General features: G+C 38.1%; 2 protein-coding genes and 1 long non-coding RNA gene across 14 annotated transcripts; 1 reads left to right on the top strand and 2 right to left on the bottom strand.

The window, feature by feature from the left end:
- Window positions 1–1921: 1921 nt before the first annotated feature.
- On the bottom strand, window positions 1922–7263 carry Prp19 (pre-mRNA processing factor 19). 4 transcript variants are annotated; one of them, XM_022843658.2, is made up of 6 exons: window positions 7186–7262; window positions 6582–6904; window positions 4776–5102; window positions 4252–4557; window positions 3475–3750; window positions 1922–3289 (listed from the first exon to the last, which is right to left on the bottom strand). In XM_022843658.2, exons 3-6 carry the CDS (start codon window positions 5010–5012, stop codon window positions 2564–2566), a joined length of 1545 nt encoding a protein of 514 aa, XP_022699393.1. In that variant the 5' UTR covers window positions 5013–5102; window positions 6582–6904; window positions 7186–7262; the 3' UTR covers window positions 1922–2563. The 4 variants fall into 4 exon arrangements, with proteins under 4 accessions (XP_022699393.1, XP_022699394.1, XP_022699392.1 ...); XM_022843659.2 differs by having other exon boundaries at window positions 4776–5077; XM_022843657.2 differs by lacking the exon at window positions 6582–6904 and having other exon boundaries at window positions 7186–7263.
- On the top strand, window positions 3321–15096 carry LOC111266291 (uncharacterized). Of its 6 annotated transcripts, none has more exons than XR_002684010.2 (5): window positions 3321–3396; window positions 12790–12945; window positions 13111–13303; window positions 13936–13960; window positions 14715–15096. It is a non-coding gene; the product is annotated as an uncharacterized LOC111266291 (long non-coding RNA). The 6 variants fall into 6 exon arrangements; XR_002684008.2 differs by lacking the exon at window positions 3321–3396 and adding an exon at window positions 11139–11228; XR_002684011.2 differs by lacking the exon at window positions 3321–3396 and adding an exon at window positions 11139–11228 and having other exon boundaries at window positions 13108–13303.
- Window positions 8369–11118, bottom strand: LOC111266292 (uncharacterized). Of its 4 annotated transcripts, none has more exons than XR_002684012.2 (3): window positions 10963–11118; window positions 9954–10125; window positions 8369–8522 (listed from the first exon to the last, which is right to left on the bottom strand). XR_002684012.2 is itself a non-coding variant. In XM_086970863.1 (3 exons), exons 1-3 carry the CDS (start codon window positions 10708–10710, stop codon window positions 8506–8508), a joined length of 315 nt encoding a protein of 104 aa, XP_086826989.1. In that variant the 5' UTR covers window positions 10711–10956; the 3' UTR covers window positions 8369–8505. The 4 variants fall into 4 exon arrangements, 1 of the variants encoding a protein (XP_086826989.1); XR_015313382.1 differs by having other exon boundaries at window positions 9954–10088; window positions 10963–11058; XR_015313381.1 differs by lacking the exon at window positions 10963–11118 and adding an exon at window positions 10613–10956.
- Window positions 15097–19685: the final 4589 nt, after the last annotated feature.

Genomic DNA, 19685 nt, shown 5'->3' with positions numbered 1-19685 from the left:
TATACAAGGATGGTCACCGAATGTTTAGCTGTAAAGGCTAAAGGCACCGAAAGGGCCATCAATTTATTTCGCTTATTATCCTCTTTCAGCTATTTTCTAATAGAAAACTTTTAAATGTATATTGGCTTTGATTGCATAGATCTCATAAAAGCTCTAACCACTTAACCCATACAACGCAATCGCAGTGACATATCTACCATGGCTTCTAAGCGATCGAAATAATTAAACGGATCTTAGTTGCCGTATCATAGAAACACTCAACGTACTTCTTAATCTCTTTCTAGTCTAATAATGGAGACTAGTTAGTGCGTTTAAAGCGACTTCTCGACTCAATTAAACTAACCAAAGACTTATCTAGACGCCAAACAGCTTTTCTATTGAGATAAATCGGACGATATAAGTGTCCATGTTTAAACAATATCGCTTTAGATATAAGATATTCACTGTACGAAATAAAACCGTCCAGGTTGTCACAAAATGTACTGCTACTGCTAAAATTAGTCTATTAATTAAGCAAAGAAAGTTAATATTTTTAACCATGTTGCTGCATTTGCTCGTTTGCTTTGATCAAACATCAAATTACTTGTGGCGTAAGCCTAGTTCCAAAAACATTCGAATATATTTTAAGCTAGTCATGCGCTCTCAAATTATTCAATTTTTTTACTGCTTTGATACCTTAGTTTGAGTTATAGCCTCTATGCGGTTGACATTTTGGTAATGATTGATGTCTTTACATGCAGCGCACCTTCTATGAGATTATACAAGATTATAAAAAGTAGCGTTACTTTCTTAATCACAACAAATGACATTCCTTGTGAAGAGCTATTTCACATGCTAATGTTTTTAAATCAAGCTAGTTCAAACGTAATAATATTGTGTATATTGACAAGCAAGGGTACCATTGTTTTTTAATGCTTCTTAGGATTCTAACTAGGGACAAAGAAATCTGTCGTTTACAACCCGTTATAGTAATAAGGTTGCCAGCCTTGAGATTTGAATCAGGGTGACTGCATGTTTTTTCTTAGGTTACGTAGGCCAACGTGAGGTAAATTAATTTTTTCAATATGAAATATGCGCACTTCTTTTACCTAATCTCCACTGAATTTTCTATTTTGCATCCACTTACATCCACTTCTGCACTAATACTTGTTGTTTAAGCACAAGCAAAATAAAAAGCATGCAATAATTAGATATAACGGCTAAATGGTCACACTTTCGTAAATATTTCTTACTTTACATGCAACCCAAAAAGTTCGTATTGAATTTTTGCTACCGACTCTGATTCACCCCGTTATATATTTCGACTTTTCTTTTCTTATAAAATAAAAAATGAGCAGATTAGAGTTATGCCGACAGAGCGTTGTCTCTATGGTAGCGCAATGAGTAACATGTTTGTTTACTAACGTTGGAGAAATCTGAGGTGTCCTAGGTTAACATTCGCCTATGGACGTATTCTGCTGTGTGTTGGGAGCGAACTGTCTGAAGCAAAGCATAACAGCTTAAGTACCGGACGTATAAAACTCGAGTGCTACCTAAGCATTAGATTAGCTTATAAAAATCGCCCGCATCTTTGATTACATAATTATACAAGATGATCTAGTCAGTAAGTTATGTTGAGTGATATCAAGGAAAAGCGGACGTTTTTCACTTCTCGCCAAACTCAAGCTTTCTTTTAATGTCTTAGTTGTCTGTCTGGAACCTTGCTCCAGCTAGTAAGTCTAAACGCGGTTCTCTTTTGAAGTGAATTGATAGCCAATCGTTTAATGAAGTAGAGAATTAGCTAGTGAGGTAGAGCCTTGCTTTTATTATCCAAAACTCGTGGCACTTTTTAGTTAACTTAGTATTCACTAAAGTATACGAGGTAGGATTAGAGCTAAGATTTATTGATATAACTAACCATTAAAATAAAATTTCAAAGGTGTGTGAAGTATGCTTATTGTATTTATTGTTTAGTAATAGTATTATCAATATTATTATTATTATTATTATACAGAAATATGGTGCTAAGGGCAGGTGAAATTCGTACCATAACCCTCTAATTAGTATTTCTAACACAAACACTAGGGAAATAATTTTTTGCATCTTTCTTCGAGCAAATACGGTTATTATCTGTTCAACGCCTCACAATGTCAAGAATGTTCATTCTGGATTTTTATTACCTATACCTCCGACATACCTTCGGTTAATTCTCACAATTAGTACGTAATTATACACTATGTATTTTCGTGTAAGAAACAACATTTCTTTAAACTCCGCTCCGTGTATTGTAAAGCGCCTCATGGCAAAATAGCATTTTGCCTATTAAAGGATCTACTCCAGATGCCTGTCGCCTATATCGGTTTGGAGAGAGTTCAATTCTTGCAACCGTTCATCTAGCAGCTGATCTGAATAATCAGTTAATTAGATATCAGCATAATTCACGGTGCGGACAAATCTATTCGCTATGCCACTCACTCTGATAGCACTGAGCAGTGGACATCTAGCAAATATTGGACGTTACTGATTATGGTTCATTGTGCATCTTAGTAAATGATGGCAAATGAAAAGATTTTTGAGACCATTATTAAGGTGTAGTGTACAATTTGAGAGAGCGGTCCTGACTGACAGATGCAATAAATGAGGCATGCACGCCGAAACGTACACCAGTTGCGGCAGCTGTATGCTCCTGGAAGACATTGATCAGCTCCCACTGCTTGCTCAAATATACGCGGACATCTTGTCCCGCAACAGCCAGATACTGTCCGCTCTGATCGAACGTGAGGTCGTTCACGGCGTAACCATCATCTAGTTGGAGCGTTTTAATGTTTTTCAGTTTTCGAAGATCCCAGATTTTCACTGTGGCATCTTCTGCTGACGTGGCTAAATAGTATCCATTTTCCGAAAAGGCGATAGCTGTGACTGGACCCCAATGTCCGGGGAAGTTCGCCACGTTTTGACGTTCCTTTAGGTCCCAGATCTTTATAAGTGAGTCTGATGTTCCCGTTCCAAATATCAAGCCGTCAGGATGGAATTGCGCAGCTGTGAGTGAGTGGGCATCAACGGCTTGGTTATCCGCGGTCTTGGCCAGCACCTTTCCAGTGCGTATATCACTGAAGGCCCAGTGATCATCCGTAGCAGTGGTGAGCACATAATCCCCTGTGGCATGAAGCGACAACCCTGATATGGGTCCCTCGTGAGGCCGGATTAGTTGGATAGTCTGCGAAGTGCCGAGATGCCATACACGAACGGCTGTATCTGGACTAGCCGTGATCACATGTTCGCCATCAGGATGGAAAATCGTGTGCGTTACCTATTTTGGGTTTGTGAAAGATTCAGTTAGCAGGTTGTTTCAAATTGTGATGAATTACTTATGGTTAGAAAACTCCAACGTGAGAACAGAACTTATAAAGCGGTAAGGTAAGCGTATAATAGAAAAAGCCGGTGCTAGGAAATCAGTTACAGCAATATTAGAGTTTTTATGGGAAAAATACTTACCTTCTTTTGATGCCCCTTGAGTACTGTGACTATCTGCTGCGAATCCTTGTTGTAAACAACGGCATGTTTATCATTACCTCCAGTAACCAGACGCGAACTGTCCCTAGGATTAATGTCAAGCGCGAGAATCCCAGGCGTCGATGATAAATGGAGCGACGTCTGAGTATCCTTTGTTCTGAATGCTTTGACAGTTTCCAGTTTTGTCAACTCTTCAGGCACGTTACGGCCACGCTTTTTACGCTCTGCAGTGAGCACTGTCGCACGGTCTTGTAATTTCTGAAATATGTGCAAAACAGATCCGATTTTGACGTTCTGTCGAGAATTTCTGGACGGTATAACTGAAGAACTAAAAGCATGAGAAAAACAGCCGTACCATCGCCTTTCCTAGATGAGTTCTCGATCAAATCTCATAGTGATAATTGTGTACAGTCGAACGAGTTATTTTTTCTTGAGTATTCTTTTCTTAAGCTTAAGACTCCAATTACCTATCGCTAGATCAAACCAAATTGACTGTTCCATCTTATATGTTTTCAACCTAATGGCTCTTCTCTAGTATCTTCTTGGCGCCAGTGCTGCTATCGGAAGTATCATACAACAAAAACTTAAAGTTCAAAATTGAAGATTAGGTTAGCGGCTTCAACCCGTAAACTTTAAAATAATAATAAAACACTCTAGCAGTGCCTAAAAACAGCTACAATCTTTTACCATCCTCACAAAGCATATAAGCATGATCGGCTATGATAGCCACGTGCGTAAACCTGATGTAATAAAGCTTACCTGGATAACTTCTGGCCCCATTCCTACCACCTCATCCTTTCCTGCGCCAGCAGCTGAAGGTACTGCAATGGACGTTTCTGAAATTTTGCTGTTCTCCTGTGCCTCCTGTATATGCTGTGGCTGAGCAGCAGCCTGTGGTTTGAGGGTGGCCAAAGCCTCTCGAGCGGCCGTGACCTCCTTTGTGAGACGAGCAATTACGCGACAGGCTGCGTCATGCTGATACAAGGCGTGCGACAACTCCTGTCGAGCTGTGTGCAATTGCTGTCGCAACGAGAAGCTATTCAACATTACTGCGTCCCATTCATCCTAAATTGGTAGAGATTGGATAAAGAGACTTGTGTATTTTTGTAAATGGTTACATTACATAAAACCTTACAAAACTAAACGAAGCTTCCGGATTTTACGCATTCATAACAACTACACTTTCCGACCCTATTTTAAAGATTGTGATCTATATAATAAACCAGCAAAATGAACAATTCTTAGTAGGCTTCGTCTGATATCGTGAATTTGCTCCAGCTTACCTGCAGAGCTTTCAGTATGGCAGGAATACTAGTGAGGGTTGGTGGTCTTGGTTTAACGAGCGGAGGTGTCTTCAATTCGATCAGCTGCTCAGCGCTCATCTCTTGCTGAGTGATTGGATCACATCCATTTTCAGAGATGTACTTAAGGATAAGCCGTTTTTCAAAGACTGAACCAGACACCGGCGATACAACGGGGCACTCCGGTGCCTCGTTACTCAGAGCGCATACCAGCGCCATCGTCCGCTTTTCGGACTCCACGCAGATGCAGTCTTATTCGAATTAGTCAGTTGCACGTAAGGTACCTACAAATTTTTATTGAAAAATCGTCTGAAAAGAAAAAGAATGTAGGTACAACAATAAATCTGTACAAGCAGGTGCACCATTTCGTGTGTGCTTTAGTAGTGCCCACCTAACTATCTTTATCAATCACCTTTTCTAATTCTTTATTGGCTTATGACCAAACGCCAGTGTTTTCTAACGTATTTTTCTGCAAATCATAATTAAATATAATTGACTTCTTCCACGAATGGGTATGCCGGATGGTAAGCCCCAGGAGTTCCGATACCTTCTTTATTTCGCATTCCTTCGAAGATCAAAACACTGTCTTTTAGCTATGAAACGTAGGCTTATTGACGAAATTGCTTCAAAAGTGACTGTACGCAATTCTCGACGAACATCAACATTTTTCAAAAATGTTTTGAGTTTCACAAGCCACATATGAGTAGAAGATTCATCTATAGAATCTTCGTCGTACACGCTAAATTCATGCTAGGTTTATGCAATAGCATTTTGAACTAAATGAAAATCGGGTAAGAAGTAACGAATATGCTACTTTCATCGCCGATATATTTATAGAATCCACGCTAAATCCAATCTACGTTGTTGTGATTGAACAAAATCAAATAAACGGGCTGATAAAATAAGCTCAATGGGATATGGCACTTAGCCATCAGCAAACAAAGTATCGAAAAAATGAGCGCTTGGAAAACGATTATTACTTATGTACCACCTAATATTTATATTTTCAAGAATTTACGGATAACATTATACTCAAACAGGTGCACACAAATATAGACCATATATTAATATAATACCGTGATTATTAAGCGTTTTCAGTACCATGCGAAGTATTTTAAATACCACAAATGAGCTTTAATATGAATACGTTAAGATAGCCCAAATAATAATAATAATCTTTGTTGCCCTTTAATACGAAAACGTGGAATCAGAAATTAGTGACGTATGGAAGATACTAAATTTTCAACTCTTAACATAATTCGGCAGAATCTAAGAGGTGTTGGAATGAACTCTGGTATAGCCAAAGCTTTTAACAAGTTGATCAAGCTATCTTACATGGGTACGGCAATCTAGCTAAGCGCAAATCAAGGCTTTTGTCCTAAATACATAATTTCTATAATTGTCTGGCGCTGACTTTGATTTTAAGCTGAAGGCATAAATCAACATACCTGTTTCCTGACTAAGACGCCACAACTACTGTCTTAAAGGCAACGGTCAAACACTTTCCTTGTAATCAACAACGACAATAATGTTGTATTCAAAATAGATTCATTACGAAAGCCGTAGGCGTTATACTTACAAACAACATAAAATACATACAAATACACACAACCTAAACTATTATTTATTTAAACTAGATTCATGCGAGGTAAAATAAGGTGAGCTATGCCCAGCACACCCTGTCTACAATGAATATGACGTCGTGATTTGACTGCTTGCTTAAATATTGGCTCTGTTATCGCTTCAAATGACTACCTTTATTATCTTAAAGGAATCATTAATATTAACCTTTGCTGAACTCCGAATCACCGTTCTCACTCAAGGCCACTGAATAGTGCGAACATACACGTTTCGTTGATATAGCATCCGACTCTTCGTCGAATTCTTGTCATGCATGTTGCATTTTTGCAATGAGCAAATGCAAGCTGACACAATGAAATCCCGAGATCTCATTGACGTATGTTTGCTTTACATGGCAACACCGCGTGAACAATCAATTCAATAGAGAGCATGTTTTTTCCATACTGCTGTGCTTGGTTACGAACCCCCACAAGCATGGCATGCTACACTGGCGTCACTTTCTTCTGCCCAGTGCGTAAACTGGTTTATGACTACGGCATAAAAATCAAAACTTCAAATTATAAATAATTTCTCAAAATGCATTAAGAGACGCCAAATTAATACTGTTACGTTACCGCCTAATCGAAATCGCAGAAAAACTACAACGCCATTGCGTGATTGAAGATACACAAACACCAATTCGAAACGCCGGTCAATTAGGCTTGAGAGTATGAGTTTACTTTTTCCATAGCATGATCACTGTAAAATATTGGAATTTTTTTCTGACAAGACCTATTAGGACTACCTTCAACATTTGCCACTGCCCACTTACCCAGCCGATGTGAAAAACTACGTAAAATTTGAAAAAATATGACGTGTACTGTCCAATCACAACAACGCGCCCTCGACGAGTACTGATTGAAAATAGTTGCCGATCCGGATGACACTAGTGGGAGGTGTATGGCGGGAAAATTGAATATCGGCACTACTACACAGGCCTGGGAAGCTGCCTACCTCACCCAACGAAACAAGAACGTGGGCATATTATTTTTTTAAGCCATTCAATTTATTTCGTCTACAACAAAGTGGTATCCTAGCGCTTTTACAATTGCTTAACTGGAGTTGAAAAGGTGTAACTTAGGTTGAAGTGAACAAAGATAAACATGATGTAACAATATTTTATTTTTTTGAAGAAATAAATTAAACATATGATAACGTTTTAGGGTACTGTTTATTTTTCTGCGACATACGCCATGCAAGGAGCCTCTTATAAAAGTATATCATAAACGAATATTATTAAATGGTTATGATTAAAAATAACTAAGAAGTAAGTTATGCTCGGCCATATTTTTAAAATGCTTAAATCATTTTATCAAAAAAATAAATTGAAAACACCGAGCAGCATAATAAATTCGCAAAGGACACAACATCGAAGTTCGGCTCGTTGCACAAAGTAGTCTTGCACTACTTGGAAAAGTTAATACCTATTTGATAAAAAGGGGGCAATACTTGGGCCCAGTTGGTAAATTAAGTTTGGAATAACATTAGTTGAATTATTTACGAGCACACTCTTTGAAACAAATCTTAAAAATTATGCGAAACTTCATTTTCAGACCATGCAATCTATTTTTTTAAAGCAGTATTTATCCACTCGACTCAGTAGATTAAAGCAGCGTTCAACAAACGTCCCTTCTATTGAAATAGTATTATTTTTTTCCATGAAAAGTTATGCTAAAATGGTACGAACCTCCTGCAATCTTTAAGATTGCTTAATAGTCGAATAAGTCGATAGACTAATTTATGGATTATTTAAACGTTAATAATGGCCGTTGACATAATCGCACTAATAGCAGTGATTTCGTTATAAATTAGTTGTGACTGTGTCCATAATTTAAATGCGAAACTATTAGCACTTACGTCTATGTTGTATCAATCGTTTCGTAGCATAATTAAGACAGAGTTATTATATTTTGAGGGAAATTTTCGAAATGTCTGACATCAATATACAAGAACAGTGTGGTATACATATGCTTTATTTGACAATACTGCTTATAGCACTCCTTAGAAGGTAACGTGTCATTATACAGTTTAAAATGCGCTGTTTATGAAAAATATCAGCAGATTAATCTTCGGCCCTTTGACGAGCTTCGTCTCATTCGTTGAGGTAGTCTGGAATAACAATACATACGTAAATATATATATAATTGAATTTTTACTTAATGCTCAGCTGAAACTTGAAAGAGATAGCTGTATGCCGCTTAATTCCTGGACACGAAAGACTACCTGTCTACCTACTGTTTCATGACAGCTTCTCTTCGTTTGCTTATTGAGCCTTTATTTCTCTGCTTTTCTTATTTTTCCTATCTTATGCCATTAATATATAGGACTAACAAACAACTAAATTATCCTTTTCTCAATCTAACGTGTCAGTCTTTTAGTCAGAATCTATATCAAAACTGAAATGGACTATGTAGATTGTACGAGTTGTACGTTTTAAGCGAGAAAATTCATTTATGGTGCGAAATTTTTCCTGTGCCTTGCTTTTGATGACTAACGGCATTACGGCCAGCCACAAATAGTTTGCAATCGATTATTTTAAACTACTTACTCTAAAGCTACTGCCAGTCAACCCAGCTTTGCGCGATTTTATCTTGGATCTGGTAATCAAATAAATGGCTGTAATGCAAAAATTTTCTATGACAATCGAAACAGACGAGCAAACTGTAATGCATAGAAAGCATAAAACACTTTGCAAAGGAGATCGCAGCTGACAGTTAACAATAAACAGGCAAATTAAAAACAGCACCCGACTACATTCTGTCAATAAAAGGCACGGTTTAACGGTGTGCATATGAAACTTTTACATTATCAATAACTCAGATGAATAACAGACAAAGATAATTTGAAAATACGTTTCCCTTTTTGGAGATACAATCAACTTCGCACCAAGTGACTAGAAACGTACCATCGCTTATGCATTGCAAAATGCAGAAGAAAGCTTGGGTAATTGGAAACGAATTAGCTGAGACAAACCCCACTGCGATCCCTACAACATTATTTGAGTTTAAAACTTAGATATCGTGCTATGTATTTAGAAAAAAACTAAACGCAGTAATCAGTAAATAATAACAAATAATCTGTAAAAGCGTCTGGGTCGGAAGATTCTACTGCAATAACTAGACCGGATATGTGGCTAACTTGTCAGCCATTATGCCTTCTAAAGTATCGATGAATGAGTGCTCCTAAAATAAATTTCATGGTTAATAGTTATTAGAAAAGCTTTTGAATTCGAACGAACACTGTAACTTTAGTACTCGTGTGGTATAACATTAGTCTATGCCGTTAATTGATTTAAATCCAGTTTATGAAATAGATCTTCTGTCAGTTGCATATCCGATAACTTCTCTTTAGATTTATAGATTGTCTTTAGACTTATAGATTGTCCTAACTTTCTCCTTGATATGCATGCCATTTAGCTCGTTTGCTTTATGCGATGATGTGCCGTTCTGCATATGTTCAACGCTAAGGACCAAATAACAGTAAAAATAAGAAACTCTAACTTTCGTACCTCGGTTGATTTTTACAGTATAAGATACGTACCGATTAGTTTGGATGTAACTAAATAAACGGAAGCTACGTTTTCTAGACAACTGTGGCGTTCAAGCTCGACGTTTCCAAGATTAGCAGTTATGTCAATATAAGCCAAAGCGGGATCATCCCTCGCATCCTTAATATCTGTCATTGATCGAAAGATATTTGTATTACACGAGGCCTAAGAGGGGAAACGGTAGCTACATTACTTTTAAGCAAAGTTAATATCACAGTTACATCAATGGAGTATAAGTATATAAACTGCAGATAGAAAGGGGCGTGCTTGACCGGCATGGTCAAGAAATGGCTTAATCCGACGATAGACACTTAACGGATAAACGGCAAGTAGGCCATAGGACGCCGTCCATGGGTCCGATGTGATGATGCTGGCCAGGCTGGAATTGATAACGGTCTAAGGCAGCTAATAGTTGTAATTTACTGCTTTAATAAACTACGGGTTCTTAGTTGCGGCCGGAACCCGTATAAAAGGTGATAATATATAGTAATAAATAATATATAACAATATAATAAGGTATTCCTTTGCGGCTAAAGGAATACAACCGGATATACGATACGAGACGCAACGTATCAGCATTTCGTATCGCCAATAGGTGTTGAACGATCTGAGGAAGACGCTCACGTTTGGCAATAAAACGAGGCTGACTAACCACTCACGCAGAGGAGACCATCGTGACCATCGCGAATTCCATAATGACGATAAGCACAACAACGTTCTCACATCAACTAATCGAATCTGATGTGGCATATAATTACTGCAATTGACATCACTATTGCTAACACAACAATATTGTATTGCATTTCAGCTTGCCGCAGTCTGCTGTATACGCTCGGGTGAGCGAGCAGCTTTGATGCTCTAACTGTAAGCACTTTGTAACAAAGTGCTTTACAAAATGTAACAAAATGCGTTACTCTGTAACAGAGTAACGCATTATGACCGCATCCATCGTGGGCCAATGATCTATAGAATTGAGGCAGGGGCTGGCAAAGGAAGACGTACCTCATTCTAGATGAAATGTAATTATTAGGCGAATTCTAGGCGGATGCTTGCCAGTGAACAGGCTGCAGCAGACACAGTCACACGACGACATCTCCCTCACGTCCAGCGGAGGAAAGCATCACCACAATATCGCCGCCGGGTCGCCATAGTTACTATTGAGCTCTACTGGGAAGAGCACTTGCCACATCGTAGAAGTAGCTGTCACAGCATCAGCTGGAAGCAAAGAAGACAATGCCTGGAGGAGCCAGATATCGAGGAGGCTAAGGGTATATCAAATGCCCAGGAGTGGCTATATCTTACGCTTTCTCATCAATAACAGAATAGCAAACACGCATTGAACGCTTATCGTAGTTGCGAAATATTTAACAAATACCCTCTACCATTCACAAGTGGATTTTAAGAAGAAGCTGAAAAAGTATCAAGACTGTTCCAGCGGCCGGAATCATTTTCAAAGCGTTGCGAACTTGAGCGTTTTCTTTTTTTGTAGAGTCTAAATGCTTGTGTTAAAGCTTATTTCTACGAGGCTGGTTTACTTGTGATTTAGTCCGATTCGTAATGGCTGGTAACAGTAATCGAAGCTGGCTTATTGGCCATTAGTACCTGACAGGAAAAGATAGCTGTTAACTAGCATCACTGTGAGACAGAGGTACGAAGGAAGCAAAACTATTGACAGACAGAATACATTTCTATGTAATCGTAATTCATTCTTTGATGTATCCGTGAACGGAAACTGTGCTGCAATTTTAGTATCCATTTATGTGTGAACATACACCTTTGTGTTTAGATTTCGAAGAGGGAAAGCTTGCGTTGCATTGATCAGACTTCCTGTGTCTAAACGAGTATGAGGTTTTAAAACAACGGCAGAGAATTGGATTTTCGTTGCTGCTTCAGGAGTGTAGTTATTATTTATATCTACTGATTCCGTTATTCTCTAGGCAGCTCTATCCAACTTTAAATGCTGGCACTAGAAAGCGTTATTGTAGTGTCTATCAACGTTTTAAATCCCTCTCGGCCGCAGCAATAACGGGACCTTTTCTATACTCTAAGGGTCTAATGTTAGGAGTAATTACAGCGGATATTGTCAATGATCCCAGGCCGTATTTTATTATTACACGTATTCGGACACGATTCTAAATTATAAATTACAATAGAGATGCGAAATAACTTGATGCCACTACCAGAAAGAAATAAGTTAGGTTCGTAGAATACCATGAATGAACGATCAAGAGCTCTTATTAACAGAGTCCATGTTAGTAAACTCGAATTTCTTTGTGTGATCATAAGTAACGTAATCCCGTGTTTAGGTTGAAAGACAGGCTTAATTTCCGTATCGATTGGACTTAGATTATTCCAAATAGTTTTTTAAGGACTTTTCTTTTTATACATTTCTCTCGCTTGTTTACCGAGCTGCAACGCTCATTGTACGTATGTCGACCCGGCCTACCTAGTTTTTCTGTGAGAAATACAAAAGCTAGCTTTGATATGAGTTTACAATCGCAAAAGACATTTTAGATTTCCAAATGCCATAGTATGGAGAGGGCAATTTTTGATCCATTATAGATTCTATATATTAAGTCTCGAGATTTTTACAGCAAATCTGCTTTTTATATTCTAAATCAATTGGTAGCGTAGAGAACTGCAGGCTAGCACACACAAGACTACAAGAGAAATCAAAATATATCGGGACAGCTAAAGGGACGAATGTGTGTATCAACATTGTATTACATATAGTCAAATTAAATTTCAACTTACATTACCTTAGTCTTCCACCCGCGGGTGATGTAATGGCAAATAGTATTTTTTAAGCTTTGCAATGTTTATTTTTAGGGAAAGAGAGTTATGCTAGGTACGCACTGCCAAGCTTAGCAAAGCAGTATCTGTCGAGCATGGGCCGACGAGTGTGAAGCTCGGATCCGACGGGCGGACTTCATTGCGCTGACATCACTACTCGATGATTCTTCATTTCTTTCGTTACCCCGAAAAGTGCGTCTTTTTAATTAATGGTGCTAAATAGAGACTGTTAAACGGAGATCAGTGCCTTCGGATCATTGGGCTAAGACTACCTTGATTGGGTTTACGACAGCGCCAGAAGAGCCATATTTAATGCATTCGATATTTCGTACCTTGTACTTTTACCTCTTTCAGCAGAATGGTCGCTAATATGATCATCATTTCGTATCCTGCAATGAGGACGCATAGTGAATTACCGGAATGTGCCCAGGACCTCTGGGTTCATCGCACTCGTGTAAAAATGCAGAGAGCGCTCACTTCTGCGGCTGAAAAAATCGCCACATCTGAAAAATACCTAGCCTATGAGTTTTTTGATTTATCAAGCTCGTGCGTAAGTATCGGTCGTATCCATTCCAAGTTTATTTTGGACCATCAGGTATTATAGACCATTAGAATGACATATGACTCACATTTGCTGGACAAAATGGTTGTCATCATTTTGTCCTGATTACAAAATTTCACCTTTACTACGCACTGCAGAAATGCGTACTATAGAGCAAATAGCAAAGTGAAGCTCTTAGATGGTTTATGAGGACAGAAAAGACCTGGGTGGAGCGTGTACAACGATAACTTTGTAGCTGACGGTATTATTCAATCACGATTTTTTAGCTCAATAACTGAAGCTTCGACCCAGTGAACTTATTTTACTCGAAATTTGTTAAAACTCAATTATGATATTGATATTTGTCCATGTCATCTGTGATGATTATATTTTTTTTGTAAATAAACTCTTCATGCAAGCGTAATCGCTATGGCAATCTTCCTCATTTTGGCGGGCAGAGGAACTGAATTATTGTGTCGGATTCTGCGTACTGTTTATCCCGTACACGTCTCATTCGAAACTTTTGAATCAGTCGGCACGAACGCTGTCTCGTTTTCCTGTCCGACACCATACTAATGTACTGGGTTGTGTTTGGGGTTTCTTGATACAGCCGATTTTCTAATACCGGTATTTATTTCCAGGATTACTTCATTTTGGCTCATCAAGGTTCGTATTAAATCATTTGAAATTGTCAGAATATTTTTTCGTCTAAAAACGCTTAGTCAGGAAACATGCGCGAGTATCTTTTGAGAATAGAGTCGTATATTTAAAAAAGGCATGTAGATTGAACAAAGTGTAATCTACGAATTTCTGCGAGGGATACATGTTTAGAACCGGCGTATAACTGGTTACGGATTATATCAGCGCTCTGGTGTATGGTGCCCGTAAAACTAAACGGATCCGAAATTATCTCTAAAATGTCGATATTATCCTTCATACCCTGAATTCGGTACCACGATGCATACAATAATATTACGGTGCAGGTCACAATCATGCGTAGCTTGTGTGCATTATTTATATGAGAAAAATCTTTAGTGATTTTTGTATCGGGTGCGTGGTATTTTAATTCATTTTGCTGAAGTATGTTTTTTGAACTTCGTCAGTTTATTTCGTGCATTTTAATAGAAAGAAAAAAACGCGGTACAGTAACAAACTCTATTGTTGCGGACAAAAATGAACATTATTTCATATTTCGGCTGCATTCTAAGCTAATCGATTATAATATTAAACCCTTACTTGTTAAGTTTAGCGTCTCTTACATGTAAAAACTTTCTTGAAAAACCTTCACCGTATGATACGCGGCTAAGGAGGTGAATGCTCACAGTATATGATACATTGTTACATTAACTGAGACGAAGTTAAGTCCAGCTTCATTTTGTATCATGTGTGTAACTCCTTCCTCATAATCTGGTATTTACAGGTACCGATTAACAGATAACTGCGGAGCCTAGTACGCGATGCATAAGGGATGATAATCACTCCTCGAAGAATTGCTCACAACCGTAAAAAATCGACCGGAATTGTCTTCATTTATGTTTCGGAACGAAACATATGCAGATTCAACAAGCTCGATCAACTCTTCGGCCATCATGTCGATCGCACCATATAATGTTATAATCATCTTTACACAACCTACATGTCATCGAATTGGAAGTATTTACAATTTACGAATTACAACTGATAGAAACGAGGTCTACTTAATTTCTAATTTTTTGAAATTCTGCTAGCAGCATAATGCAAAAACACAGAGATAGAGAGAAAGAAATAAAAACACAGTTTTATTAAATCATCCGAAGACACCACTTTTATTGTCCTGGTTGAGTTTTTCACCTTACTATCATCGTCATCATCAGCTTTTTCGTTTTCGTTTCGTCGTCGTCGTCAATATGCAATCGTATTTCATATTTGTTTTCAGCAGCTTGCTGGTCGCAGCACCATATGTCTGTCTAGCTGTGTATGTGGGTCTGTGTGAAGTGTTTACATATCTGCGCTCTAAATGTCTAGATCTATATTGCATGTCTGTATTCGCTACAGTGTTATGTTGTAAAGAACATATTTCGCTTTCATATCCCTTCTTTCTTCTTGTTTTACTTTCCTTTCATCCTGCCATTGTGTGTAGTTAATATTTTTTCATAGGCTCATTACTGTGCTTTCACGGAGGTGGCCAACGAAAATGATTCGTACTTGAAGATGCTACCGCAATTTTTAGTTATTGTAATTATTCATATGGAGAGATGTATGTGCATTACAGTCACAGCATAGTCTTACTTGTAAAGTAGCCATAATTCGAGGGCATTACGTGAACTGCAATGAGAGAGAGAGAGAGAGAAAAATTGGGGCAGCCAGAGTAACATAAAAATCATCATCATCATTGTTGTTGTTGTCGCCCGGACTTACCATTCGTGTCCACCCCCTGCGAATGCAAAAGTGAAGCCTGCTTGTATTGCCATGAACATACCAAAAACGCGCACGCGACCAGGTGATTTTTACTATACACGTTCGTTATCGCATAGAGACGTCCTATAATGCAGTAGTACATAATTCTAATGATAGATGTAGCTAGAGGCGGGCGTATAGTACAGCCTAGGGCCGATCATACTACATTATACTCATACTTAGCTCCATTCTATCAATTTCAGTGTCGTTGACATCAGCGCTTTCTAATTCGTCATTTACTCCTTCTTTTCGCAAAGTACTTTTTAGTTATCAATTCGTAATACAATAGTAATAATAAAAATGAGAGATGTAACTGTGCTTCGTGCTGCCTGTAAGCAGTTACTATCATCCATAAAATGATACCAGTAGTAATAATAGTAACAACGGTTATGATCCTTCACTGTTATTTGTCCCCATGTGTACATTGTATGTACTATCCGCTATTTTCAATATTTTTATGCTATGTCATGTTTACGTAATGCCTTGAATGTCTGTTAATGAATAATGTATTATTATTATTATTATTATTATTATCTTCTCTTGTCAAACATTCTTACTAACCAACATCGCTCATTATCATTCAGTTTTCTCAGTCTACCATCAGTACGTATCCCTACACTTTTCTCGAGGAATTTAATTATCATTTAGTTTACCGCAAAGTAGCGGCGGTGATAACAGCAATACAAATTTGCCTCCTGACTTTTTTATCTCATTAATTTCTGTTGCCGCCGCCGTTGATGATGATGCTGTTGGTAATTAATAACCCTTCTTTTGCATGTGCCCTCATGTATGGTACAATGGTAACGTGTTTTTCTACTTAACTTAAAGACACTTGATGTGGTTTACGTTCAAAATCTTCTTCGGAAAGATGTGCCCGTACACGCCAAACGACCCCCTCCCCAAAACAGATCTCCCGAACTGTCTCAAAAGAGCTAGAACCCTCAATTTTCGGGCTTTTCCCAAAGATCAAAATTTAAATACGAATTCGTACATGAATACAGTATGTCGTACTGCGACGCAGCCGTCAAAAGCATTCATGCGTAACGGTAGTGATGCTTTAAAACGGCGCGTAAAATTCGAAAAATTCATTTTGCTTGTAAACAGGACGTAGGCACATTCCCGCCGGAAGGGCCAGTTGCATGAAACAACAATGCGTAACTAAGCAATAGGACCGGACCACTCGAAACAATACGTGTTGTTTATGGGAATGATCTATGGGTGTAAGTCGACCCATTGGTTTCCTTTCGCAGATAAATGGTCTCTTTCTGGTCTACGCCATCTTTTTTCCATCATCTCTGTTCAATGTTTCACCGTTCTCGGAAAACCACAGCAGTGTATTAATAATAGTATTAAAATAATATATGAAACGGTACATATTTTCTTTATTTACAGATGATGTTGTGTGATCTACCGGCCTAAAATGTAGGATAATGGTAATCGTAAAATAACACTCATTAAAACGTACAGGTAATAGTGTCTTATGCACAGGCAGATCGGCCAAAGCTTTACTCACTTCTTTTGTGATGTCCTATGTGGTACCGTCATTGAATTATCCGTACGGTCGTGGTCAACAAAAATAAACAAATGTTGTCGTTCCATTTTGCTTATTGAGAAGGCAACCGCACGGGCAAAGGCTCGCCGTTGGTGCCTTAGGCTCAAGCGGCAGCGACAAATTAGGCTCATCAAGTTGTCCTCGCTGCATTTATCCGATATTTGGCTAATTCAGGTATACGATATATGTATAATAGATGTATTCATTTAAGCTGAGCGGTTGGCTCAATGCATCAATCCACTGCTCAGTAACCCACCCGAAACAAGAAGGCAAAACCTGCTTACTGCTAAGTATAATACTACGCCTCATACAAATATAGCATAAAAGTAAGATTTTTCCATAGTATACTACTATAAGAACTATCAATTGTTTTTTTTTGTTTGTTTTCATTAATAATAATGTAATGATGAATGAGTTAACTGATGTTATTTTTGGGCACTTGACCCGTCAGCACCAGGTCGTCCAGTCTGTCCTCGTCTCATCTACAGTCTAGCGACATGTGTGCCTGTACTACACATATTCGAACTCGAAGATCTACCTCCAATCTACCCGTTTTTGTTCAACCCATTTCGCTTCGGCCACAATCAATTCTTCAAAAAGTACTTAAACAATTTGTTTGCGCATAACAACGACTAGACATCGAAGACACCATCTGTGACGAGATATGTACGTATTTAATGTGTTTGTCGGATTTAGCCGCCGTTTAGTTATAATAATAATAATAATAATTATGAGCTTATAATCAGTCCTTACGCTTTTCTTGTCATCATTATTTTCGTGCAGAAGTTGCACCGGTTTGATTTTATTCACAGAATCGAGTTAACTACAGGTGGCAATCATTTGTCGAGGTGTATATTAGCACACCGTCCACTATTTCGAAATATGTCGTATATGTACACCGATAGGGGTTGGCGATTTAATTGTCTGTAATTTCGTCATCCGCCACAGGTGACTAGACGTCAAGATTGAATTTGCTTTTTGATGTTGTATTTCACACCTAGAACACGCAGCAAAAAGTCTACAATCGGTGATTACAAGAATTATTGCCGCTTGGGAGACTTAGTCGACCTGTACGGGACGGAGAGCCTTTTTAAATAGGATTATCGATTAATTACTTAATAGCTTGTATGCGGTCTTGAGAACCTCAATGAATGACGTCACAAAAAAGGTTGTTATATGTCCTTGTCGAATGTTACCGTTCTGTTATTAGTTTGCTCCAAAATCCCTATATCAACTGAAACAATGTACATTTAATAAGTGATATCTGATGGGCAAAAGTGATTAGAAGTCAACGCATAAAAATCACCCGCAATAGGTCCTTATCCAAGCATCGTTTACTTCTTAATTTATTAGGTATTATTAAGAAAAACACTGCTCCAGTGAGTCTCCACTTCTGTTTTTTTTCTTTTTTTTTTTTCTATTGTATTGTATTTTTCTATTGTGTTGTATTTTTCTATTGTATCTAGTGTATTGACGAATACATTCCCATAATCTGTGAGTGTTTTGTGATTGTTTCTTCTAGTCATACCATATGCCTCACCAGCAACAACGATCATAGTTTGTCAGGGCTATTGCTTTTCGGCGCACACGATACAGTAATAATTAATGAATGAATGATTTATGATGGCTAAGGTATATGTCACAAACTGGTCTAATTATGTGGAGTACTTTCATTGTTATATTAGTCTGTGTCTTCATTGTTTAAAGCTAAACACATACGTAGACACGCAGGCCGCTCAAGAAATTTTGCCCGGGGGCAATAAAATTTTCTTATCAACTATTGACAGCTTAACCTTTCATTACAATAATTTTAGTGATGATGTTATTATCACTATAGCTTCGTTGATTATGACGTTTTTAGTAATATCGTCTTTTGTCCAATGCGAACCCCCTGTTATAGCGACGTTGCCACAGGGCGGCAACAGCAGCAGCTATCTCACGCAGCCTCCTCATAATCATATGAACCCATTTTTGTTCAGTGAAACCTTTCCTTCACCAAATAAAGTTTCACTTGAATATAAATGATCCGAGGCCATTACGATAGTTAAAGACAACGATCCTATGCGTTTGCAGTACTAGCATATGTACGTTATTGTAAAATGTCAGATATTTCTCTCTCGACGTAAATTCTGTTGACACGTTGTCAAAGAAGCAATTTCAATAAAATCAGTTGTCACTTAGAACCTTACTTAATGAATTAATACTTAGAAGTATTAATTATTGTAAAATTTTTTTATCGTCGCCGTTGCCGCCGCCATCGTTATAATTGACGCTGCCGACTGCGTAATACCACAGCTCAATAATGCCTGTACTTATAATTGCAATCCTGCCCCTAATAAAAGCTATTACCGTTATCGTCATCGTCATCGTCGTTATCAATATAATAATTTATCTACGCCAATG

Source organism: Varroa jacobsoni, unplaced genomic scaffold, assembly GCF_002532875.2.
Source record: "Varroa jacobsoni isolate VJ856 unplaced genomic scaffold, vjacob_1.0 scaffold_1070, whole genome shotgun sequence".
In the NCBI taxonomy this organism is placed as follows: domain Eukaryota; kingdom Metazoa; phylum Arthropoda; class Arachnida; order Mesostigmata; family Varroidae; genus Varroa; species Varroa jacobsoni.
Note: the sequence above shows the minus strand (reverse complement) of the source record. Positions and strands in the feature narration are given on the sequence as shown.